The sequence below is a fragment of the Pavona decussata genome, unplaced genomic scaffold, assembly GCF_977016875.1.
Source record: "Pavona decussata unplaced genomic scaffold, jaPavDecu1.1 SCAFFOLD_234, whole genome shotgun sequence".
Classification (NCBI taxonomy): domain Eukaryota; kingdom Metazoa; phylum Cnidaria; class Anthozoa; order Scleractinia; family Agariciidae; genus Pavona; species Pavona decussata.
In genome coordinates, this window is record NW_028145639.1 from 2,114,159 (window position 1) to 2,139,846 (window position 25,688).

General features: G+C 37.1%; 2 protein-coding genes and 1 long non-coding RNA gene across 7 annotated transcripts; 2 read left to right on the forward strand and 1 right to left on the reverse strand.

Annotated features, from left to right (window-relative positions):
• Positions 1-1,846: 1,846 nt before the first annotated feature.
• On the reverse strand, positions 1,847-5,918 carry LOC146458108 (proteinase inhibitor-like). Of its 4 annotated transcripts, none has more exons than XM_085091313.1 (3): positions 5,756-5,918; positions 2,993-3,214; positions 1,847-2,079 (listed from the first exon to the last, which is right to left on the reverse strand). In XM_085091313.1, exons 1-3 carry the CDS (start codon positions 5,817-5,819, stop codon positions 2,057-2,059), a joined length of 309 nt encoding a protein of 102 aa, XP_084947439.1. In that variant the 5' UTR covers positions 5,820-5,918; the 3' UTR covers positions 1,847-2,056. The 4 variants fall into 4 exon arrangements, with proteins under 4 accessions (XP_084947439.1, XP_084947441.1, XP_084947442.1 ...); XM_085091315.1 differs by having other exon boundaries at positions 2,993-3,196; positions 5,756-5,914; XM_085091316.1 differs by having other exon boundaries at positions 2,976-3,196; positions 5,756-5,914.
• A 4,821-nt stretch (positions 5,919-10,739) lies between these two features.
• LOC146458109 (uncharacterized) lies at positions 10,740-13,037 on the forward strand. The gene is made up of 3 exons (XR_014858325.1): positions 10,740-11,032; positions 11,423-11,480; positions 11,845-13,037. It is a non-coding gene; the product is annotated as an uncharacterized LOC146458109 (long non-coding RNA).
• A 1,704-nt stretch (positions 13,038-14,741) lies between these two features.
• Positions 14,742-25,609, forward strand: LOC146458110 (neuronal-specific septin-3-like). Of its 2 annotated transcripts, XM_085091120.1 has the most exons (12): positions 14,742-14,813; positions 14,886-14,916; positions 16,619-16,774; positions 17,860-18,033; positions 18,623-18,748; positions 19,097-19,178; positions 20,353-20,490; positions 20,895-21,012; positions 22,276-22,374; positions 23,045-23,141; positions 23,339-23,390; positions 24,044-25,609. In XM_085091120.1, exons 1-12 carry the CDS (start codon positions 14,796-14,798, stop codon positions 24,189-24,191), a joined length of 1,239 nt encoding a protein of 412 aa, XP_084947246.1. In that variant the 5' UTR covers positions 14,742-14,795; the 3' UTR covers positions 24,192-25,609. The 2 variants fall into 2 exon arrangements, with proteins under 2 accessions (XP_084947246.1, XP_084947247.1); XM_085091121.1 differs by lacking the exons at positions 14,742-14,813; positions 14,886-14,916 and adding an exon at positions 15,364-15,502.
• Positions 25,610-25,688: the final 79 nt, after the last annotated feature.

Here is a 25,688-nt window from a genome sequence, read left to right on the forward strand (position 1 = left end):
CATTCCAATGGTCACACTTTAGGAGTTCGCAGCAGCCCACTTGTTAGAGCCACCTTGTACAGGATAAATAGCAACCACAGGAAAGTATTGCTCAATATTAAAGCTAGTTAACACCCCTGGATTAACTTAATCCAAAGTTTCAGTTCACTGTCGGAGAGCAAAATCTAGAGCAATTAAATTTTCATATTCTGACATTCATGTTACTGCAATCCATAAAACATTATCTTCAATGAAAATTGTAGGGCTTCTGTTTGCTCAGTTTGTGATCTTTTTAAGATTTTAGCCCTTGGACGCGAAGGTCGAGTCAAAGTTAAATTCCAAAACTTGACATTTTTACTATGATTGTTTTTTTTATTTATTTATTTATTTATTTATTTATTTTTTATTTTTTTTTTACCCTGGAGTCATGTCATATTAGCAGGGAAATTATGATCATCCGGGTGAGTGCAGTCTGGAGAAGGACTGTTTGAGCATGCTGGGGTGACTGTGACACCTCAAACAATCAGGACTACGGCTCACCATAATTTACACAATTTACCTCAGTTTAGACGTTTTTAGCAGCAGCGCGTATATATACTGCTGCAGGAGAGTTTTCTTCAGGGATCCTGTTTATCCATATTTCTAGCTACTATAAAATTTTGGGTCCGGCAAACCGGCTCGAGACGTTTGTGAATTTAATCCTATACTGTGGTTTTACAAAGGAATGACGCATACGATTTACAGATTGGCTGATCTGGACGGCCAGTTCTGGCGAATGGAAAGCGCTTTAAGATTTTCCTTGGGCTGCCTGTACATATGTTGCCTTTCACGTGATGACCTTATATGGAATTGAACACGAGGCTTGTTGTTTCTGAATAAAAGTCGTACTTCCGCCATCTTGATCTGAGCTGTTTGTAATTATCCGGCTTAAAACGAGCAAGTGCCAAAATTCATGACAAAAGCGCCTCTATTTTCATTGCCTGTAATACACTATGGACCAGTTATTTAAACAGAGTCTAAGCTTAAGACAATCAGTGGACCTCCAAATCTGTTTATAAGTGGTATATCTTAAGCAGATCAATAGTTTTCTAGTCTGGGATGCAAGCCTTTCTGTTACCGTTGGCAGCAGTCAATGTTTAGATATGATTGTTGGTAAAATTGAAAATGGCTAAGAACTGGTTTTGTTAAACACCGTCTAAACTGTCTTTTAATAACTGACCCTATGGGTTTCTGGTCTGTGCATTATTCTCAATTGGTATAAGTGCTTCTTGAGTGATCTTAAGTATAAGTTTGTTTTAATAGGTCATTTTCACGATGGCGTCATTTACCACAACTCCCAGAATCCTTCACTTTGTTGCTTTTTCTTGCAAATTAGAGATATTGTTGCCTAAACCTCACTGGGATTACAAAATTCAAATGAGAAAGGAAAAACGAAGATGATTCTGTTAGTTGCAGTAAAATAGTCATCGTGAACTGAAAATCGCAGTAGACCTGCACCTTTCAAAAGCTCTATTTTCACTGGACCCAAATAACCTGCAGCTGCATTGTCTTTTAGGTCTGGGAGCATAGTTCTGTTGTTCATTTTTTGTTGTCCTCTCGACCAACCATGTATGACGTTGCAAACGGTGCAGGGCACCCTGAAAGTCACCTGTTTCAAAGACTCCTAAACGGTGGTAATTTTCTTTGCTTCCTCTTCATGGATTACGAATGACAATCACATCAAATCTAGAACATGCTCAGTAAACGAAAGTACCATTGTATCAACGCGGTCAGGCTCCACTGCACGGGAACTTGAGACAAATTACAAAGAAGATCCTTATTTTTACCAGCACTTAGCACAGAGAGACGAATTAAAGTGACACGGTAGTATTATCATGGTGGGTTTTAATTTTAACGTTACGACTACATTGAGGTAACAATAAGTTACATTAAGGCTCGTTCATCATACGTCAGCATTCTTCAACTCCATCAATGGTATGGCTGTCATTCGCTGAAATATCTACCGTAAATATTTTTTTAAGTCAAATGCAAAGGCTCAGTTTGAGATCCATGTAGTTTTAAATCGTTGCTGTAACTCTTAAAGATCCCCGCTGTCAGTATCTGCAAAAAATATAATTGCTTTAGTCCTTAGCAATTTCATCTCCAGAAAGTAAAAAGGAAATTCGACACGATGGTTTCGTAAATGGTGCGGACAGTTACACCTGCCTGTTGCAAGCACAAGAGGTGGTTTAGTACATTAACGTCACTCAAGGTTACGATAAATGTAAAAGTAAGCACGTTGTATGCACCAATGAGTCACCAATCACAGGAATACATTCATATACGATGAAAATTTCAGTTATTAAAGTACGGCTTTCAAAGCGGTAAAAAAATACGAAATATCACAAAAATAAACTGAGGATAGAAGATTTAACACACTGTCTTGTGATCATCGCAGTTCTGTACGCAAGCTAAGCACAGTACTGAAGGAACCTTTTCTTTACTTTTTACCTTATATGAACAATGGGACCACCTTTTAAGTATACTTTGGATCACTACAAGTTTTGTTCCAGTGCACTGTGGTCATCAACTCAAGTGGTAAACCAAGGAAGATTGTGTTTAGCGTGATTTAAAGGGACTATGTCACCCCAAGCGCATGCGCGCGTTGATGACGAAGAAGCACTTTGAAATCGTTGGCCCAACTTTTTCAAATACCGTTGGAGAGTTCAGGAAGCTGTTTTCATCTCTTTGAATCGCGTTCATCTTCGGAAAGTTAGCTGAATGTTTCATTTACAAACGTTCTTAAGTAATATCAGAAAGCCTTTGCAATGGCGGAAAAGCAAAAATCACGCGACGAGTTTAATTTATGCATTTAAGTCTCAACCGGATTCTACTGCGCATGTGCCCCGGGCAGACATAAACCGTAATCCCTTTATTAGCTGTTTGAATAACCAACGATAACCGAAGTTGCGTATTTAATTTACGAATGCCAGCAACAATTTATTGACAATACACACCTGTTACAGAAACTGACCTCCACAAGCCTTCATGCACGCATCTTTATTGTCATATCTGTTGCCATTTCCGTCACATCCTCCGTAGGTGAACTCTTTACAGGTTTTATCAGATGCGTCAAAGTAAAACTTCGGAAACATTCCTCGACACGGTCCTGTGTCTGGTTTTGAAGAGCAGTCATCACCCGCGTCCTGCTTTGCGCTTCGTGCGTTTCTGGAGAAACCTATGTAGAAAAAAATACCTATGATAGTGTCACCGTGAGAAGAAAGGAGAAGTAAAATACTTTTGAACATTCTAAAATTAAATACATAGAGTTTCCTGTTGTATTGCTAACTTTGTTAATAAGGCTGGTTGTGACTTTTGAGTCCGCGGATGAAATCTCCAAGTTTTAAATCAAAAGGCAACACACTAGTACTTTCTTTTTGTTGTTTTCTATCCTGCTGTACGAGGTGGTTCGAACTTTTGAGTCTTTGAATGAAATCCTAAAGTGTGACCATTCAAATGAAAGCTACTGAGCAGTACTTTCTTGTGGTGCTTTTTATCATGCCGTACAAGGTGGTTTTAACTTTTGAGTCTTTAAATGAAATCCTAATGTGCCACGGTGACCATTCAAATGAAAGCTACTGAGCAATACTTTCTTGTGGTGCTTTTTACCATGCTATACAAGGTGGTTCTAACTTTTGAGTCTTTGAATGAAATCCTAATGTGTGATTATTCAACCGAAAGCTACTGAGCAGTACTCTCCTGTGGTGCTTTTTATCATGCTATACAAGGTAGTTCTAACTTTTGAGTCTTTCGGAATGAAATCCTAATGTGTGATTATTCAAATGAAAGCTACTGAACACTACCTTCCTGTGTTGTTGTTTGGTATGCTCCAGATCTAGAAGTGTCTTTTTGTGTGTCATTACATTTGAAAGGCGCCTGCCTCAGTATGAAATGTGCAAACTTTCCGCCACGATTTTTCTTTCAATTTTATGTGGCTAGATCAATCCATTTCGTCACAAACCTGAAAACATCTATACGGCCGATTACACAGGATCTAGAGTTTTATTTGATCTGTTTTCATTCTTCGAATGCCTCATTCTGTTACTATTTGAACACCGCGGTGTTGAACGTTTTCGCCTGTCCGCAGGCCAAATGACCGTAACTGTGGTCTCTGAAGTTCGCTAACGTTGTGTCACATTAAAGAACACCACGTTAATGTGTGTTGTACAAAGCAAAAATGTTTTATAGTCACCAACGAGAGAGATATAAACGGTCTTATACGATAGAACAGAACTCCTCTGAACCCTGTGCGGATTAACATAAGTAAGCCGTTTGCTAATTTTGGCAAATCATAGGTCGATTAGGTTCCTCCCGAAAAATGAGGGTCAGATACTCTTGCTAAAATTACTGCCTGTTCCACTTCGGCCACTTGATTTGGTTTTCTCGTGTTTTTGATTCTGCGATTAATTTTCAAGTTGTTAATGAAGAGCACTTACAGACTGAATTATAATTACCTCCACTTTCTTCAGGTAAAAGCCGTTTTTACAAATGAAAGTCGTTATTGTTCATGACGTTTTCACAAGCGGGATCGACGAGAAAAATCCAAAACTGAATTCGGCCGAGGACCGGATAATTGATATTTTTTTCCTTTTTTTCCTTTTGTGAGTAGCAAAGCAACGAGATTGCCACTTGCCTCGGTTTTGTTTAATTGGAGTAATCGAAAGGAAACGAAAACCTTTTCCAAACAAAGTCGTAGATCTTGGACTGGTCACAAAAGGTTATAACTTCCCGTATTGATTTAGTTTATTGATTTACAAATCCCAATTGTCAAATCTTAAATGAGTTGTCAGCGTTAATAACTGCACGTTTGTTCATTCTAATTCGACAACTGTTCCTTCGAAACAAAGCGTCTTTAAAGGAATGTTCTGATTTCCCTTTTTCACATCACTGCATCATGTTTTCTGAACGGATTCAGTGTACGTGCTTGTAGAGTCAAAACACACATTTTAGTTCGGTGGCATAGATAACTTGGCGCTTTATCAATTTGAATTTGTTTAAATAAATGGCATGAAGTAAGTCTTCCGCCATCGGCTACAATTTCGTTTCGCTTCAGTGATAAATCATTTCAAACAAGGAAACTTAAGTCCGGTAGAATTTCGATAGTTTTATTAATTAACTCCAAACTGTTCGATAAAATCACGCCAACGACGATGATGTGATCTGTAAATGAAGCGGTAATCAGTAGCGATAATTCCCTGAGAAGTGTAGGTTTCAGAAAACCGTCGAAAATCTCAACACTGGGCACTAGTTTTTTTTTTTATATGTATATATATCTTCTTTAAAACATTCAAATATGATACTTGTACGTGATTCGGTGGGCAAAAATTTTTTTACCCATCATGAATAAAGTGGGCAAAATACTTAATACTGTAAAATGTTATTCAGACATACAGTTTAATTATAGCATGATATCACAGCACATGGTCGGTGCAATTGTTATTCAGCAAATCTTCTGAATCCAGGCTTTCGTTTTTAATTTAAACTAGCACTTCCAAATCGACAAATCGTGTATTTATATTCTATACTCACAGTACAAACGTTCTCCGGCTAACAAACTAGACAAAAATAGTAGCATTTCTTCGTACTAGTCAGTGTAAAGTTTTACATAAACGTGGAAGCAACATTTTTGTTTAGATTAGTTTAATATTCAGATGACCATGCCGTGAATCAAAATCGATATTACAATGTTTAAATTGATAGCGGCTCTCTAAGAGAACTGTTAAAATGATGCCCTTACCTGCGGCCAGTAGGACCACAACAAGAAGAACGGTTTTCACTGATATGGAAGACAACTCCGGCATTTTCGGTGCGGTAAACTATCCACACGAAAAATGAACTTCTAAGCGACGAGCCGAACGTCCCGCTCGATTCGTTTTGCTAATATCAGAAACGTGTAAAACGGACAGGCAATCAAGCCTTCCTTTGTTCCGTCAATCCATATTTGGACCATTATCCAAACAAAATAATTTGCCACTGAAACGTCTGCATTGAAAACAATTACGCAGCTGTTGAACGCTGAAAGCTGAACAAAGAAAGATTAAATTCCTTTTTGAAGCGCTTAGTGCTCGTTTGAATTATCGCATGTATTTTTGCTCATGAAGATTTTGCAGTAGAACAGCAAAATAACACGAGTCAGATCCCTTAAATAGTCGGGGAAAATAACATTATATAATTCTTTGGAAGACACACAACCGCCATCATTTATTGGCATGAATTAAACTTGAATGTGGTTATGGCTAGTAGTCTTCTGAGGCTCTGAAAAGACGTAATTTAAATTACAAACAATTAAAGCTTAGAAGCGTGATGACTTCACCTTGAAAAGAAAAAGGTTACTACAAATACTTCGGGCCTTGGCCGGTCAGCGTGTTATCCCGAACACATTCATAAATCGTCGCCAATATCTCAGTTCGCAAGTTAATTACGGCTTTTCAGTAATTTTAAGCATAATTACCAGTTTATTTTTATGATGCCCGAGTTCAAACAATCATTCTAAGAAGTCAAACTCAGCTTGTTTGAAAGCTTTTAACTTGTCAAACAAAGCACTATATTTTTGTATTCTGACTAAAAGATTGCTCAATTCTAAAACGCGTCCAATTTTTTTGTCCAAATTATCGTTTCCACATCGCTTCAAGATGATCGCACACGGGACAACTTTAATTAAGGACAATTTTTAAGGCAACCCAGCGCGCAGACAATTTTAAACGCAATGCTGATAAGACAGATCAAACTCGCAATGTCAGTCGGCGGAAACAAATTGCTTCGTTAAAAGTTTTCTCACGATATGTCGGAGTATAACAACAGTTTAGCACATGTTGCGTTAAAATCGTTCCGTGTAACTACACTTTAGCCGTCTAGAAAATAGAGCATGTCTTGTGTGTTTATTTGGTCGTTTTCATCAACTTTCCAGACTAAAACCCCCTATTTTGGACACAATAGAAGGTTTGACAAAAACAAAACACGTTAGTGTTTGTAAATAAAAAAATTCTCTTTGGAGAAAAAATCATTTTATTGACTAAAAACGTCGCTTTAGGGTGAATAGAAGGCGAAAATGAAACAACAACAACGGGGCTGCGCATTAAAATGTCTGGATTAGTGTGAACAAGTTTTAAGCTCGGTACGTACACTTATCTGGGTGCAAAACTAGTGTGGGTAAACGTTCATGCAAGTGCGAATATAAAAGTGATGACATTTTTTCATTAAAACGTTTTTAATAATCACGATTTATAAAGGGAAAAAAACTATCAAACGAGTAATAAAACAATCTGGAAACACTGAGAGACGGCAATTGCAGACTTTCAGACCAAAAATGGTTAAAATCTATACCCTATTCCAGACCAAATGGCTCAAAAACCAAACCCTTTAGGGCCACACATACCTTAGTGTGCAGCTTATACATAGTTAAGAGTGCAGGCAATTGCTACCCCCGGGGGGAGGGGTAGTTCAAAGGCTCGTTTCACTGTCGAAGGGACAGAACTCCTGAAACGTCTGTTCGTTTTAAAGCATCATCAGCGTACCAAAGGAAACTACTACTTCTTCAGGTCATACAATGTCGGCTGATGGGTTTTCGTAAGACACAAGACTTGAAACACTGATTTTATAGTGAAGTGCATTGAAACCTTTTATTTTCGCTTACACATGTAATAAAACCGTTGATTATATCACTAACTTCTTGTAAATGTTGACAGCTAGTTCAAAAGAACTCCCCAGACACCTTAATGAAAACATTATTACGTTAAAATATTGTCTGTTTTCAAGCCATAACAGCCCAAGACGTATTTCAGAGTGTCACTGAGCGACTGACACAAACATACTCAAGAAACGGTGTCATCTGTTTTCATAATTTGCATTGTCACTGTTGTTAGTAAAGGCAATATTGCTTCAGTGCAATCCTTCGTAGCAAATCAACTTTTCTTTGTCTTAAAGTTCTTCCAGACAAAATCATCATTGTTTTCTCAATCTCATCGCATATAGCATCGCGTCGCCTCATAATTGTCGGACTTGCTGGAACAGAATTGCTACACCCGTCATACGATTTAACGTTACAATTCAAATCATTTCCACTATTTCCCTGAATGTAGTGACAACCACTTTTTCCTACTGAGCTTGATCTCCTTAACGGATCGAGATCGAAGGGTTGAGAGTGCTCCGCGCCGGAGATTTCTAAAGTGCCTCCAGGAATTGAAAGCCCTCTGATTTCATCGACGCATCTTGTTTTGCAAGCTTCGAAGCTTCGTCTTCGGCCCAGGCCTGAATGTCCTCGTCTCATCCTTCTGCTCGTTTTCCTGATAGTTTAAGGACAAATTCGTTTAATTCGATTTGGGTTAAAGAGGAGGCGTTTTGCAGTACGAGTAAATCTACTTCACACTGTCTTTATCAACTTTCAACCGTTGTGACAACTTTCTCGTCCTGAGAAAACCGATTGGAATACTTCGCGCTCTTATTTCAATCAACAATTTTTAACCCAAACTACAGACCTGTGGAATATAGTCTTTCAGTTGTTATTTAAAACTTGATTTGAAATGAAGATAGGATTCTAATGATAATAATAATGATCTAATCACGGCTTCGTTTGTGAATTCTGATTTTCTCCGGGCTGAAAGTGATAACAGGCGCGCGCGCAAAAAAAAAAAATGAATTTTCGGCAGTAGACTAGTTTCTTCTTTGGCCAATTCTTGTTAAGTCCACACAATTTCGGGTGATTCTTAAACGAGTAGGAGACGGTAATTTAACGAGGTCACAAGGCGATTTAGGCATTCTTAATGGATGCACCGAAAAATGGTTGGGTAACCGGTTTGTGTGCTCTAAGCCTCACTTTGAAGCTGAGTCTACGTCACGCATGACACGGCAATATTTCCCAGTGAAAAGACGCATTAACTGAAAAAATATATATATTCAAAATACTTGGTAAACAATTGTTACTTTTGAAATACTTAATGCTTTAACATTTCAGAATAAAAAGTAGCGATATTAAAACATGACGTTTCGGCGACGACATGTCACCATTATCAAATGTAAATTATAATCCTTAATGCTTTAACGAAAGAAAAATTCATAGCTTTATACCATTAATAAACTTGGGGGAATTTCTACAGGAACTCTGAAATCTCGCTGGCAATGTTCAAAACTGACATGAATATTTTAAAAAACTCCTTTCGAATTTCAAAAATACTGGTCGCACACATGATGTAGATCAGGACTATAATATATCGCAAGAAGTCGCAATCGGTAAAAATTCTTAGTCCCCAACAGGGATGAATCTCAGTCAAGACTGAAATTCGCAATGTGATTAGTAATTGAGTCATTAAATTGACCGAGGAATTATACTTACGGTTCTCAGTTTCGTCTGTTGTCAGTGTTACAAGTAACAACGGGTACCTTGAGTTCATGAATATTATGCTCACGAACAAGCAGATGATCTAATATATTGTCGACTGCACAGCTGTTTAGTCACCTAAAGTTAATTACTTACGTACCTGGATCAGTTACAGGTGCGTCAAGTTCCTTTGACGCAAATACTACAGAAGTAAGCATGTAAATAAAAACAAGAGACTTTTTCTTCCTTTTATTTATCGATTACTCACATAATGGGTACGAATTACAAAATTTTGTTCAGTCAACTGAATCTTTTAAGATTTAAAAATTTTAAATTTTAAATTTAAATTTAAATTTAGAAACATTTAAACATGTAAATGTACATGGTGTTTGCTCTGACTAAAAGGTGACAGAGCAATTTGATATATGAGACACACCATTATTTTTTTGAAGGGGGTAGGGGTGAACTGAATCCGGAAAAAAATATTGTTTACAAGAGCAAAAATGCCCAAATAATTTTTTTTGCAGATCATACACACACAAAAAAAATTGTCAGCATGAAGATGCAGCGGGGAAAAATTGTTTGCGTAGACAACGACGCAGAAAGAAAAGGTTGACTTGAAAAAAATTTTATCATGTGGACAAACTATAAACGCAACCCACCCACGTCATAGCTAAGGTGTGCGCATGCGCGTCAGCTGAATCACAGGTACCCCAAGTTCTGTGAGAGATACTTTGCCTGAGTGTTGTAATTTGAGCGTCACGGCGACCATTGCGTAACGGCGAAAATATATAGGATCAGTGTATGGGAAAAAACAATTCCTACTTCAATTAAAAAATGCCAACGAGTTTTCGATAAAAAACCTACCTGAACTTTGTCTGTTGTTATTTCTCCTATGTGGTTTTGGGAGCGATTTAGCGCGATACCAGTGAGTTTTAGTTCCATTGTTTTTCTCTATATATATCCTTTCGGTTTCCCCGAGAGCTTGCTCGCACAGGCAATGGGTACAAGGGTGCTTACCAGGCGCAAAACACCCAGCTGGAAAGTTTTGGCAAACTGATATAAAATTGTTTGGCTTAGCCTGTATCCTGAGCTTAACAGAAGAAGGATGATATTCAAAATGTATCAGCATGGACTGCAACTCCCAGAAGGAGCAGTAAAAGTGCATCACCCCTACTCATTATTTTATTATTATTATTATTATTATTATTATTATTATTATTATTATTATTATTATTATTCGCCAGCTTATTGTGATACAATATTAATTTACAGAAATGTTTCATATGGGACGAGATGTACCAATTCATTTTCCAACCAGAATCTTTCGGATTTTCCTTGTAAATGGAAGCGCCCTTGAGGTCGAGGCCAGTGACGTCACTTCAGGCTTTAAACGCCGTCAGTCAACCAACAACGTGAAAGCTAATTAAGAATATTTATTTTAATAAATATTTCTGGTGCTATTGTTCTGATATTGATTCACCGTATTTATCCGAAGATAATTGGATGACTACAATCGCGAGAAATCAATTAAGTCGCACTTGAATGAGAAAGAATAAAAAGAACAATTTGCAATTTGCCTGTGTTTGTGTTGACGTCAACGGAACTGCTATTACTAATTGGCGTCATGTGTAATAGAATGTTGGTTTTGCTTCGTATGTTTCATGAAGGACCAAACAGAAAAATGTCTGAAGATCTGCTGTAAGTATAAAAATTCGTGTTCACTATCTTACTTTCTCAAACTGAGGCAAACTAGCATTAATTATTTTCTTTGCACTTTTAGTGCAGTCATGAACTCATCGGTAACGTGACAAATTCAATCATAATGGAGTATACAAATGAAAGCCCTCGCGAGCAGCCTTTTGTTTTTCGACTTTTTCATTCAAAAATTTTCGCGAACTGAATTTACACTTTTTTACTGCAATCTGTCTAAAACGTACGACCAATGCTATGATTTATGAAGCATTTAGGATTAAAGTGGGGATTCTGAAAAGGCGTGTATGCGTGCACTTCGGTCATGAAGGTCATATGAGGTTCTCATGATTGCAGAGAATTATGCGTAATCACATTTTCATGACTTTTCTCCGATAGTGCCGCAACGAAGTGATTAGTAATTGCCTAGGTAAGGTTTCTAACATTAACATTCGAGGTATGTTATACTATTCAGGTTTCCCTGAGTGAGGTTTAACGACAAATGCTCTGACACTTCTTTATTTTCATTTACTCCTGGAAGCTTTTACATGTTTCATTTTGCACATGACATGTAGTTATTTTATGATGCGACGTCACTGCACCGTGACTGGGAGAATGTTTGAGAGAACACTTTACTACAACGAATAACATGAGCTGTGTGCTGTTATATATGTGCGTGTACATGTGTCGGTTGACCGAGATTCACAAATGACGTATTTATCTTTTTCGAGAACCTCTCGTCTTCTTTATCGGACGAAAGTGGGCAGCGTTGTCTGTTTATTTTCAAAATTACGTCATTGATACCCATGTTTTTATTTCAGCGCTCATAAGAATACGACTAATGTTTCAAAACCGAGGTCACTTGGGATGAACAGCCAACTCTTGTGATTAGTCTGTGAACTCACGGAATTTTGAAATTGATCCTCATATTTTGCGCCAATAACTGGTTTATAGAAGCTACAAAACCAGAAGAGAAACTCAGGAACCACCAATTAAAAGGATTATATCCAATTGCAGAAAATTGAGAGGAAGCAGGAACACCACCGCTAAGCTTTTACATCCGTCTGTTCATATTTCTACACACAATCGTGATCTGAGACGCTGTGGAGTAAATTGAATATCCTTCAAGTCGTCGCCTCTTTAGGAAGAATTTGAAAAACATGAGCTCCATTGCTAAAGCCTGTCTACTGGGCCGAAGAAGCGTTGTGGACACAAAAACAAGATGCGATGAGACAAAATGGCTTCTACTATCTGACAGCAATTCCGAACTATCGGTGGAACAAAGTGAAATGATTGATCCTTTAAGAAGATCATCCTCTTTGAGGGGAAGGGGATTTCCACACGTTAACACAGGTGACGGTGATAATGTGAACGATAACATTAAATCATGTGACCGGTGTAGCTATTCTGGAATCATTGCAAAAGTGAGCGATCAAGTAAGGCCCTGTCTTCCCAGTCCGACACTTATGAGGCGACGCAACGCTATATGCGATGAGATTGAGAAAACAATGATTGCTTTGCCTGGAAGAACCTTGAGACAAAGAAGAGTTGACATGCTTCGAGGGATGGCTCTGGCGCAATTTTCTTTGTTATAAGACCAGCTGTCCACGCTGTTATCTCCAGTTACGTCAAAACCGAATTTAAAAATATATGTTTGTTGAACAGCGTGTTTTATTCACATGGCAATAATAGTGCTTTGCCTATGGGTGACTTTCTTTTCGTAAGCAAACTAAGCAATCAAACTATACTGCAGTTTGACTTTATACTATTTATTATGATGATGAAAGCCTTTTTCTTCTTCTTCTTCGTTTATGATTTATGTATAGAAAGAAACGAGGTCGCAAACTATCATTTTAGAAGACTTTTTCACTTAGATTTTTGTGCTTATCGTATAAGTCGTCTGCATGTAAAAACCCTGTCTGTTACAAGAGGTTTTTGTGTACAAATATTACAAACACGTTATGGATACATTTTGGTTCATTCTTTATTGTATTAAACGTAAGTATATACACCAGTCGTTCTAAAGCTTGTTCTGTCATCAACTTCTCTAAACAAGGTTTTGCGGTTGTCGACGGGACCGCTTGCCTACCAGAGAGAATGTCGGAAAATGTTTGCCGGTTAGAACAATCGGCTTCATTAAATCTCTTTTCATCAACTGTGTGATAGTTACTCCAAATTCTTGTGGCGATCTAGAAGGATTTTATCGCTTTGTAAAGGTCACGGTTTGACCTTTGGTGGAAAGTGTCTCTTTGTCAACTTGTCTGCGGTTTTCTGATCAAGTTGCAACCGTAAACGAATTCCATTTTATCAGAAGTAGCACGCCCAAGCTTAAGTCTGAAATACCAGCCGTCTCCTCCCCTAACCCACGCTGGGCGCGGGGGTGGCGGGGGGAGGGGGGAAGGGAGAGTTAACGTTAACGCCCCAGATTCAGACGTCTCCCACCGAGGTCTTCTAGCTCATCCGCACCTCCAGACGACTGCCAACTTCAGTAAGTCGGAACCTAGCAATCTAGACAAAAGATTCAATTCAATGTATATCCGACTACCCCACTGAAAGGGCTGACATCAATTTTTGTTCTACGTGTTTTGTCTGCGAGCGGCGACCATTTTGAATGATTTATGGAGGATTTTACACGGTAGCGTGAAGATATGAATTTTATTATCGAATGGTAAAATATTGTTTTTAACACGAGAAAATTCATTATGTAGACACGAGTGTTTTGTTGACTATTTGCACAAACAACCGTGAAAAGCGGAAATGACGTTATCAATATCTCACTAGTGAGGATATGGAAAATACGTCACTCGGGTCCCGGATGTAGTTTCGTATGAATTTTACGAGTGGTGTATTTTCCAGTAAAACACACGTGTCTATATAATAAAACGCGTATACGCACGGTCAAGTTGAGAACGCGAGGATTGGGACCGAGTTTTGGACTGACCAGTGGTGGACCATCGTCGAAAATTTCCGAGTGATTCCGGACCTTTTAATGCAAATTGGAAAGGTGAAAAATGAATGTCGTACCCAGACCTCCCACGCCCTGACGGAAGGGAAATCTCACATTTTCACATTTCCAAACCTGCAATGAGATCTGGCTACGAGATCGAGATTACCGAAACATGTGCAAGATTTAGAATTACTTCTGATCCACAATCTTTTCCGTTGAGATCCATCGACAAAAGGCTTGATTCGAATGCCCCCTTCGCGTTCCCCAACAATGCCCCGTTCCTTAGGCCGGGTCGCTAGGCCAAATTAGTAATGGTTGGGGAACGGGACACTACCTGCCGTGGTCCAGGTGGAATTTGGATGCAATCGGAGCCTTTGGAACGAATTTGTGGCTGTTTTCTGTCAGTGTATCTGGTCGTTTCCTCCGGCGGACTCCCCTACTTTGTGGATAGCTATGTAGAGAGAAGCCGTACGCGTTGGATCTGAAACTCCACGAAATCGCGTCAAATAAACCCAAAAACCACAAAGGACACCAAAGGAAATACAAAAGAGTTCAGGTGAGAAATTTTAATTGAAATTTAATCGTTCCTAATAAATTGTTTGCATTCAACTACGACAATTGTTTCCCCGTACAAACCCTTCACAAACAAACCCTTATAATTAGAAGCAAATGTCAAATTCTTGGCCTTCAAAACCGAACTGTAGGTACCCGCCCAGGGCTCTCTCTCTCTCGATGTTACCTACCACCTCACAGGAGACCTGGGACTAGCATCACTGGTGTAACGTTATACCGCTTACAGCAAGTATTGCGGCAACACAAGCGAAGATGGCTTCCACTGATAAGGTAGGAAGGGCTGTCATTTACGAAATGTTTTAGCCTTTTTCTTTTGACAGAAAGATGTTTTCTGTGTTTCAGCAATTTCTCCTCACTGGAGCACAGGTTGAAGGTGAGTAAGGCTTGTTTATTTAATTATTCTATGCGTTGCTCTTGTCTTATTACTGTCAAACCGAATCCATAGTTCCACCTACAGCAAGAACATTACAAATCGGTGCATTCTTTCACCACCCTTAATAACGAACGGCATTTTCGGTTTAGACGCTTTTGGATAATCGGCTTAAAGTTCTCTTGCCAACGATGCAGGTTTATACATTCTATATGTTTTCAATGTCATCTTCACTTTTTGAAAACCGTCGTAAGTCTGAATTAAGCTTATAGCACGGATTTGCCGTTTAAAGTTTAGTTTATTGAATGCATGCACCATTGCTTTGCGGTTGTTTGATAGCTTGCATAGTTATTAATTTTTCAGTGTGCTTTAAAGTTTTATGAAGCCATGCGATCAAATGATTGGTTGTTTTCTCAAAACAAACTCATTGTTTGTGTTTGGCCCATTTTACATTTTGAGTCAATCGATTCTAATTATAAGAACTTCATACAAACGTGTTTTATTATTCGTGAATGAATTGACTATCAGTTCGGCTTAGCCCAAATACTCATGGATTCGGAATTTCCGGACAAGTCTGCGTTTCGTGATTGTGAGTAAGCTTATTATAAACGCCCTGTGATTCAACTGGTGGCAGTCGCCATATATAATTCACATTTGCTTTTTAAATGTTAAGCTTCGTTCGTTCAGCACAATTAACTCAAAAGAAATCGCTGAAGGAAAAATTTACTTAAGTCCTTTTCTATTCATGAAAAATCTTTTACATTGTCTTGATTCGAGGACGGAATTGGCATGTTTTCGGATGAGTGGTTTTGTGGGATTTGTCTAGTTTCAACTTTCAATTTTCAAAAACGAGATCATTGAAATTGTATACTTAGCTAAAACTCGTGCACAATGGATTTGTGAAACAAAACTAGTCTTGTGTTTTCGCTTTTCAAAAGCCCTTGAATGTCCCACACGCCCAGTCTCTGATCCCATTATTTAAAGAACCCCCAAGTTGATTTTGGTTTAGATATAATTTATTTGATTTGGTTCTTGATAGTTTTGATATTTCAGATTGAGAAGGAATATAATATTGGCTCTCTGTCAAAGTTTTGCTTAAAGGAAGGAAGGGTGTGTCAACAATAACAAAGGTGGCACCTGCCACAGAAAGATTCAATTGTCTTTTGTCACCATACCACATTGTACCCATGAGTTAAATATTATAATTATTAATTTAAAACTTACACTGATTTCTTACAAAAAATTTGCTTTCTTTTCATTTTCATTTCACAAAGTGTTCAGAAATTAATGAATTGATTGTTTGGATATCACTCAGTGTAATACCATATATTATATTTTAATTCTTTGATGTTTTAAGACTTTTTAATTTGTTGTCGTGGACTGAACATTGTGTAAAATAAGTGTTTGAAATTATAAATCATTAATCCTCCTTTTGGCAATTTCTGCCAGCACCCAGTTGCTTTCTCATTATAACCTATATTTAAGCTTGGATATTTTTCAATTGTTATGTATTATAAGTTGTTCTACAAGACATTAAAACCTAGTACAGCTAGAATACACTCAGATAAATCCCAATAACTTTTGGCATTTTTTGCTGATGACTGTTTTATTCATCCATTCATTTTAGTATGGAAACGTAAGAGGTACATAGAATGTTACTGCAATGTAAAAGTTCATTTTTTTGCTGTTTTTGATTTTTTTCCAGCTCTGTCGAAGGTGTTCAAGTTTGCAGATGTGGAAGAAACAGGGTATGTCGATGTGGCAACAATCTCAACCCTTGCTGTTCAGTTGTTGGGAGCACAACTCAGTGAGAGTGAGAAAGAAACGATTAACAGCAAAGCAGAAAATAAAGCAGAGAAAGGTATTGGGTGTACGGTGTTCTGTTTAGTTTTAGTATTCAATGTACAGTTCCAGAAAAAACCCATACACACCCCACGGAGGGTCATTGGAAATTCCTAGGGTGGGGGGTGGGGGTCTTAAAAGTCAAAATTTTAGAAGCAAAGTATGAAGCTTAACTGGATTTGGGGGGGGGGGGGGGGGGTCAAGACAAAAAAACTTTCCAACAGGGGAGTATGGATATTTTTCTGGAACTGCTCAATTTACATACTGATAGTATGCCACTTATTAGGGAACTGGTCAAAAAAAAAATTATTGGCTTTAAAATTTGAGTTGAAACAAATTTCAGCTAGCAAGAGTCAACATCGCTAGATAAACAAGAAAAGTGAGGTTTGAATCTCATTGTCATTTTTTACTGCTGGATAGAGGGGTGGCTGTGCAATAACGACACCATCTTTTGAGGTTGAGGAAGTGGTTGCAGGCAGAGACCACTGTCTATTTTGTGGTTTGGTGGGACCTGTTTGAGTATGATTTTCATAGTACTGTTGACCACTTCCCTTAATATGTTAAATGGAATTCTTGTTGGTTAGAAATTCTGTGATTTAATTACAGCCTGAAATTCATCTCATGTAGCTTTTAAAATCTAAAAATGCTACTGGTCAGAAATGGCGAACATAATTGAAAGTTACAAAATTATTTATGTTAAAATAATTGTTTAAACTTTACACAGGTAAATAATTTAGCTGTTTAACAGGAGAAATTGATTCTGGCAGAAAACTGAGGGACATAGTACAGTGCAATGCGCCTTACTACAGCCACCCAACAAACATTTTTTACAAGTTAGCCAATTAGGATATGCGAATTTGATTATTTGTCACTCTTCCTTGTAAAGTTCAACAGGTAAGTGATGCAATAACGAATTGTTGAAAACATGTCGTTTTTTATTTTATGGCGAACTTGTAAATAAAAAAGTTTGTTGGGTGGCCCCATAGTAAGGCGCGTCGCACTGTAAAAGGAAGAGATTAAAAGAACAATGAAACATAAGTACAGCTGTAGTATAAATTATATTAATTTTTACTTGCATAAATGAATTTAATTTCCTCTTTTCAGGACTGCTGTCATACCAGAATTTTATAGAGATCATGATGGAAACAATGCAGTCTATGACTCACTGGGGAAAGTTAAAAACTGTTTTGGAAGGTTATGTTGGTTTTGACACTGTGCAGGAGCAGATTCGTAAAAAGTCACTCAAACGAGGATTTGAATTTAACCTGATGGTTGTTGGTAAGTAAAAACAAATTTATGAAAAAATAATACTTTTTTAGAGAAAACTGTGTATATTCATGTGCCCCTACATTATGCTACCCATTGATTTTGCAAACTTCTTCAAATAAATTTAGTTATGCTTAACAATACAATGCTACATGTATGAAGTATCCTAAATTTCAGCCATCTTCTCTTGTTGCTTACTGTACCCCAAGAGAGACCTCTCAGGTTATTGACCAGAGAAGGCTGAAACATGAATTTTATTTTATTTGAATCTAGTATTGATTTCTTGTTGTAATTAGTTTTCAACGTTATTAGGTTATGTATCACTAATTATTTCATTTAACATTTTTTTATGCACGGTTTTTTTACACAGCAAAACTTTCAGACTCATAACAATGCACTTTCTCAGTTTCTAAAAGAAACATACTTCTCCTCAATTTCTCTTATTAAAGTCTGTAAACTTTAACAGTAGGGATGAAAAATTGACTTGATAAAAAATTGGGTTAATCATTTAACCAACCCCAAAGCATGCTTACAATGTAGTTCAGTTGTAGTTGTAAGCCTTCACTGTATTTTTCACTATGAACTTTGTTTGGTCCTTGAGGTGCAACTGGCCTTGGCAAGTCAACCATGGTAAACACACTGTTTAAAGGAAGATTGAGTCGTATTTCATCAACTGGGGCTGCTGCTAACATTCCAAAGACAGCAGAAGTCAAGTCCGTTAGTCATGGTATGGTACAAAATTGAAGGGGTGCCTGGAAAAAAGCCCTAAGTGACTTCTGACACATTACTTGATTCTCCTTCCAAATTGCCTTGTATTCGCTTGTGAAACAAAACGAGAATTTGTCCTTACATCAAAAGTCACTGAGGACCTTATTCCACGCACCCCTTCAATAATTGTAAATTACTGACTAATAACCTACTGTTATTGATAATATCACTCATTTCTCGAAAGTCATATTTCTCAAATATCGTACTCTGCCTTACAAACCACTAATTCATCACAATCAATTCTCAGTACTAAGTACATGTACAGCTAGCACTACAGTGTATGTAATTTCCTTTTCTTTATTTTCAGTAATTGAAGAGAAAGGTGTAAGGTTAAAACTTACGATCACAGATACTCCAGGATTTGGTGATCAAATAAATAATGAGAGCTGGTAAGAGTGAAACATCAATTTTCCCTGTTTTTAAACAAATTAAGTTTTAAAAATACATCTGCAGCTGTAACTATTAGACTTTTTTGATGATTGTACATGTATAAATCCTATTGTTTAAATAACCATTTCATAGAACTTGTCTGATGAATTTTCTATTTTACAACACTTCTGAAGATTGTGAGCTTAAGATTACTATTGCATGCCCCAATGTTGATGAGATCGTAGCCAAATCAAATAATAATATGACGAGTAATATTCAAAGATTAGGGAGTGTGTTCAATCATCTCGATACCAGGCTCTGAGCAGTCCTTTGCCAAGTTGGTGATGATGTCATCTGCCCCTGCAATTAAAATCTGTGGAGGATGCCAGATACTGGACCCAAGATTCATTCATTCATTGATCAATCAACTGTCCCATACAATATCAACTCCAATCTGTGCTAGGAGCGCGTTCTTTCTACGTCAAATGCAATCAATGCACAGAGATCAACCTTGAATAATCTAAAACTTTTAAATAAGGAAAAGGATGCAAGTCATGTGCCTTTTTGCTTCATACTTTCCGTCACAGAAATTATTGAGCAGTGTAGCCAATCAGATCACTGTGCAGCATTTTTTAAAATAATAATCTTTATTTACTTTTTCATTTACAAACAAGCAAGTTACAAAGTAGTTATACATTCTCAGGAAAAAAAATTAAGCATAAGAAACAAAATTGCAACAATTGAAAGAACTAAATTTAAGTGCACTTATTCAACAAGTAAATGGATAAGAGATTGATATACATAGACTGAGATAGAAATAATCTTTTCACTGAAATAAATTATATTGCAACAGTATTGCCTGATACATGTACATGCACTTGATACACACCGATGCATATACACTTCATACACCTGGATAACACACACACACAAAACAAGTACAGTAGTGCAGTGCAGCATGATGGAATTCTAGCAATGTTTTCGGTTCTTTAAATTAATTGTTCAAAAGATTTTTGTTTGTTTCATTGCACATAAATAAATATTACATGCATACACACTACACATTTAAAGTAGGTTTGGTAATGGGGAAGCCTGAATTTGAAGCTGGGGACTTACAAGGTCCAGGCGAGCTCCTCCTAGTTTTACCCATCTTAATTTGTTGTTGTTGTTTGTTTGTTTCTCTTATTGTTTTAGTTGGGAGCCAATCTTGCAGTACATAAATGAACAGTATGACAAATATTTAAAGGAAGAGACAAGCATCAGTCGGAAGCCCAGAGTCCCTGACAGTCGAGTTCATTGCTGTCTTTATTTTATTGCACCAACAGGACACAGGTAGGAAGAGTCAACGAATCAATGTGCATTTGTACATGTATATTTCACATTACAGTACGGTGAAATTCTACAAACTAATAACAGTGTAATCACTAATTGTTTTGATAGTGCTTCTGTCACACTGTACAAGCCAGGTAATTCTAATTTTTTTTATCTCTGGGTGAAATCGTAAAGTGTGACCATTCGATTGAAAGCTACTGAGCAGTACTAATTGTTGCAGTGTTATTATGCTTTACAATGTTGTTCCATTACATTTTTGTCTTCGGAAGGAATTTCATGTAAATTATTGATATTAAGGGTGAATATTCAATTGAAGGCTATTAATGGAGCCTCTTGGTTGTCATTTTCTTTTTGTTCCTTGTTGTAAAATTTGTTTATTTTGATAATTTCTGGTTTGTTTTCAGGTTAAGACCTATAGATGTGGAATTCATGAAGAGACTGGATAAGTGTGTTAATATTGTACCTGTAATTGCCAAGGCTGACACACTGACTATTGAAGAGCGTGAAGCATTTAGACGGCGGGTAAGATTATTTGACATTGAAACACAACCAACACCTGAGCATACTATATACATGTATGCACATACTAGGTTAACCTTTTTAGCCGTAAGTTACATACCTTTTTTTTTTTCATTTAATTGGTAGAACTCTTTCATCCATGTTCACTTGATATGCCATTTTCAAAGCTATTGATCTTTGTATAAATTATTTAATAAATAATATCATATCAAAAACATTGCCATTATTAACAAATGTCAGTTTAAATGTGAAAAGAGAAAAGTTCAATAAAACTGTATAACAAAATCATATTATAATTATTCTAGCAATAATCAAAGATTAGGGAGTGTGTTCGATGATCTCGATCCCAGGCACTCTCTCCTTTGTGATGTCATCCGCCCCTGCAAAAAAATCTGTGCGGGGGAGTTAGGGGGTGCCAGATACGCGTCTCAAGATCCATCCACTCATTCAAACAATCAACGTTGTCACATACAATCTCGACTCTAAGTAAGAGATAAATACCGAAAACGGAGGTATTAATCCATATACATCCCGAGGGCCGTAGGCCCGAGGGATGTATATGGATTAATACCGAGAAACGGAGAACAATAGAAGCAACCTGATGTGTGCGTTTCTCGCAGTACTGCTAATGTAAATGAGGGATTTATCTGTATAAATCCCTCGTTTCAGTTAGTTTAATATTCATAAAGTATGTAAGTTAAATAAAGGATGTTGAATAACAAAAGAAAATGTGTGATTCATGAAATAATGTGTATTAGGAGTGTTTTCTTCCTACGTCGAATGCAGTTAAATTTACCACTAAATTACATTTATAGCTTACTAATTGTATGAAACTCTCAGTGTATCAATAATGGTTGATAACAGGTGTGTTGCAGACCACAAATGTATTAGGGAAAAACTTCCAAAACTTCTCAAACATCTAGGTGTGGTCCACATAATTATTTTGTATCTGCTTTCAATGAGTAGTAGACTAACAAGACCATTTTGGTGGGGGAATTTCATCAAAATCTACCAAATATATGTGTGAGCCAGAGAGTGATATCAAAAGTACATAATTATGTGCTCTTCTGGGACAAAAGGGTTAAGGGTGCTTTGAACTCCTCATGTTGCATGTATATACGTTCCCTTTGAACAGTATAGTTCAACACTAGCACAGCCACTTACAGCTGTACCTCAAATCTTACTAAAAAGCCACAACTCTGGTTTCTGAAAAATATGATGGTGGTTTACTGTCATTCAAAAATGTTACTTTATTGAACTTTACAGTTACGCGAGGATATTCAGAAAAATAACATAAACATCTATCCCATCCTTGAGAGACACGACCTTGATGAAGAGGAAGCAAGAACGACTTCTAGAATTAGGGTAAGAAAATAGTGTTTGGAATTTACAGCAAGTTGTTGTTGTAACACCACTGGTTATTAGGCTTGGTGCCCAAGGAGCAATAGTTTCCTCATTCATCAATTTAGTGCCCTCCATTTTGTTTAATTTCTGGGAGGAATGGGGAGAAAGCGCGGGAACTGACAAAATCCTGTTCAGACTGGTGCGCTTGCCAAGGATGAGTACCTGAGTACTACCTTTGGAGGTAGTACCCCTACTCAAGCACAATGCCAAGATTTTTGCTCAGGCACCCAAAAAAAAGCTATGTTCAGACTAGTATTCATGCCCAAGAATCAGACCTACCCGGGCACCTAGTCTAAATAGGGCCTAAGGATTTTTAAATGTAACAACAACCTGAGATTTATCTAGAAAAAAGCTCCATTGAGGTCATTGAGGGGTGAGTTGCATAAAATTTAACGTCGGGCATAACTGCTAATGCCTGACCTTAATCCCAGTCACATTCAGTATTTTAACATCTGACGATAGCATTTACGCCCGCCGTTAAGTTTTATGCAACTCGTCCCAGGTTGTTCTACTCTGGGCCTTCCACACAAACATTCTGGATCCACTGCATATGTTAAATAGTGCTTGTTATTCAGTGACAAGGCACTGCTTATTCAGGGACTGACCAATGAGCTTTGATTTACCACTGTAGGATCAGCTACCTTTTGCTGTGATTGGCAGTGATCGCTATGTCACAGTGTCAGGAAAACCTGTTCTTGGCAGGAAGACAAAATGGGGCCTCATTGAAGGTGAGAAGAAATTATTTGAGATTTTTACTCAAGCTGTATTTATTTTATTTTATATCATTTGGATAACTTAAATAATTTTTTATTTTATTTACTTATAGTTTATTCACTTTTTAATTAGTCTATTTTCTTTATAGGAAATATGATAATTACATCTACACAATTGAAGTGCATTGATGCGTTGTTTATTCTTATTTCAGTTGAAAACAAAAATCACTGCGAATTTGCTCTGTTGAGGGATATGCTAATCAAGTAAGCTACATTAAAATTTCATGCTATTAAATAAATATATAATGTTTAAGCTATAGACCATTTCCGACTTTGCTTTGAGCCTCATTATGAAAGCGAGGCTAAGTGCAAAGTTTTTGTTATGAAAATTGGTTTTCATTCATATATAAATGTAACTAATTTTCATATGAAAAGTTTTGCACTTAGCCTTGCCTTCATAGTGAGGTTCACGGCAACTCAGAAATGGCCTATTCCATTTAACTTACTCAAAACAGTACAGACATGTTTTTGCCTTTAAAGACTGAATACAAATTGAATACATATAAATATTAATTTTGCATTTAATCATTGTTGCATTACACTATATGTTAAAGTCAGATAACTAAATTTCTATTAAAGCACATTAAGTAGAAATGTAAAAATTAATGTGTTTCAACGTTTCAATGTTTTGAACATCATTATCAAGTAATAAAGAAATGACACTGAAAGCTGAATTTAAATTAACTGTCATTTACATTCAGTTTTCAGTAGCAATTCTGACTGCTTGGTAATAATGATCGAAAGGTTTCAACTCATTAATTTTTATTTATTTAAGTCTTCCATAAATTAATGTTTTCGCATCAATGATCTTGCTCTTCATCACATTCATTGATCGATTATTGTTGCTCTTCTCACAGAACACACATGCAGGATCTAAAGGAAGTTACAGATACTATTCACTATGAGAGCTATCGTCGTAAGCGTTTAACCGAAGAGAAACAGTCAGATCAGGTTGTGTTGACGAAAAATGTTGTAAACATGGATTGTCAAGAAAGCAAGATTTAGATTAGAGGAAACTATGTACCAGGACGTTGCGGCCATTTTAAATGGAATGAAATAGAGTAATATTTCCAATTTTCATAAAAATAACATTTGCTATTCTGCTAGGAAGGATTAAGATTTGTTTACCTTGCATTTTTTGATAATAGACCTTCGTAGCTTTGAAAATTTATACTATTATATAATAAGAATTATGTCAACCATCTTGTGAAGGTCTGGGCTATATACTTAGCTATATAGTGTGGTGGTATCTCTTCTGAGCGATCATCCAAAACAGTACAAAAGGTGGTCACGTTGAGGTACGAGATGCCTCTGGAGAACATCATGATTTCACTGAAAAAAGAGGAAAACTCGTAAGTTCGTTACCAAGGACAAATGGTCGCTTAAGGTTCCTCTGCAGTGTTTATTGAAAAGGTCTGTTTTAGGAAAAGGGAGCTGTTTCTGTGACTAAAATAAAGTACTGTTTTGGGGGTTAACTGTAATGGGACTCTGCTAAGTTAGGGCCAGAATACAGTGTAGTTGTTACTTTTTGAGTTAAAATGCTAGGTCTTAGACTAGCGTGAGTCCCAAGTGGGCTGTAACGGTTTTGGTGCGGCCGTTTTGACCCAAATTGCGACCGAAATAGTTCCAGTGATGGTTGAATCACCCTGGGGTCACAAAGGCGAAAGCAGAACTTTGTGGCTAAAACAGATCTTTGGAATTGACACTGTACTGTCTCAAAATAAACATTCTTTCCAAATTTGTGATGTTCTTGAAAAATCACTGCATATATTTGGTGATTTTCTGTGTATTTCATATTTCGGAATTTCTTGTTAGGAAACATATTACATGGAAAAGAAAGAATGAGACAGGGAAAAATGGCTCCTTCGAGACGAGCAACTACAAAGCAGTAATAATTCGTACAAAAATTATATCCTCAATTTGCGTGCACTTAGCATACTACTATAAAGAATCAAAACAACTGTCGGCAAACAGCATCCCGGTAGCACAGGATACCCAACACTGCGACTCGGATAACAAGGCTTACTTTGCTAGTTCTACTGTTGTGGCAATATCTGCTACACGGTAACTATTGTGTTTCGTATGGGCATCTAATGGCGGAAGAACTTGTATTAATATATCTCAGCTTGTGCTCCTTAGTATTTCTCTTGTAACATGTACGAACCGAAAATAATTAAAATGGATAAGGGCAAAAGGTTCTTTTGGCTTTCGTTAAGAAGCCACAAGCGTTGCCAAATTTATAAAATTTGTATTTGTAATTGTTAAAATTAAGCGTTGACTTTCTCAGGACAAAACTGAGGAAGTGCTTTATTATACAAGAAAGATAACTTTTTTCCCTCAAGCTTGTATGAATAATTTGTAAAATATGATAAATTGAAAGTTCTTATTGAAATATAAACACGAACCACTCACAGAAGTCTCAAGCAGCTTGGAGTGATGTTTTACAAAAGGAGTCTAACCTGCAATCAGCCGGGCTGCGGACATTAGAGAGCGCACGACCAA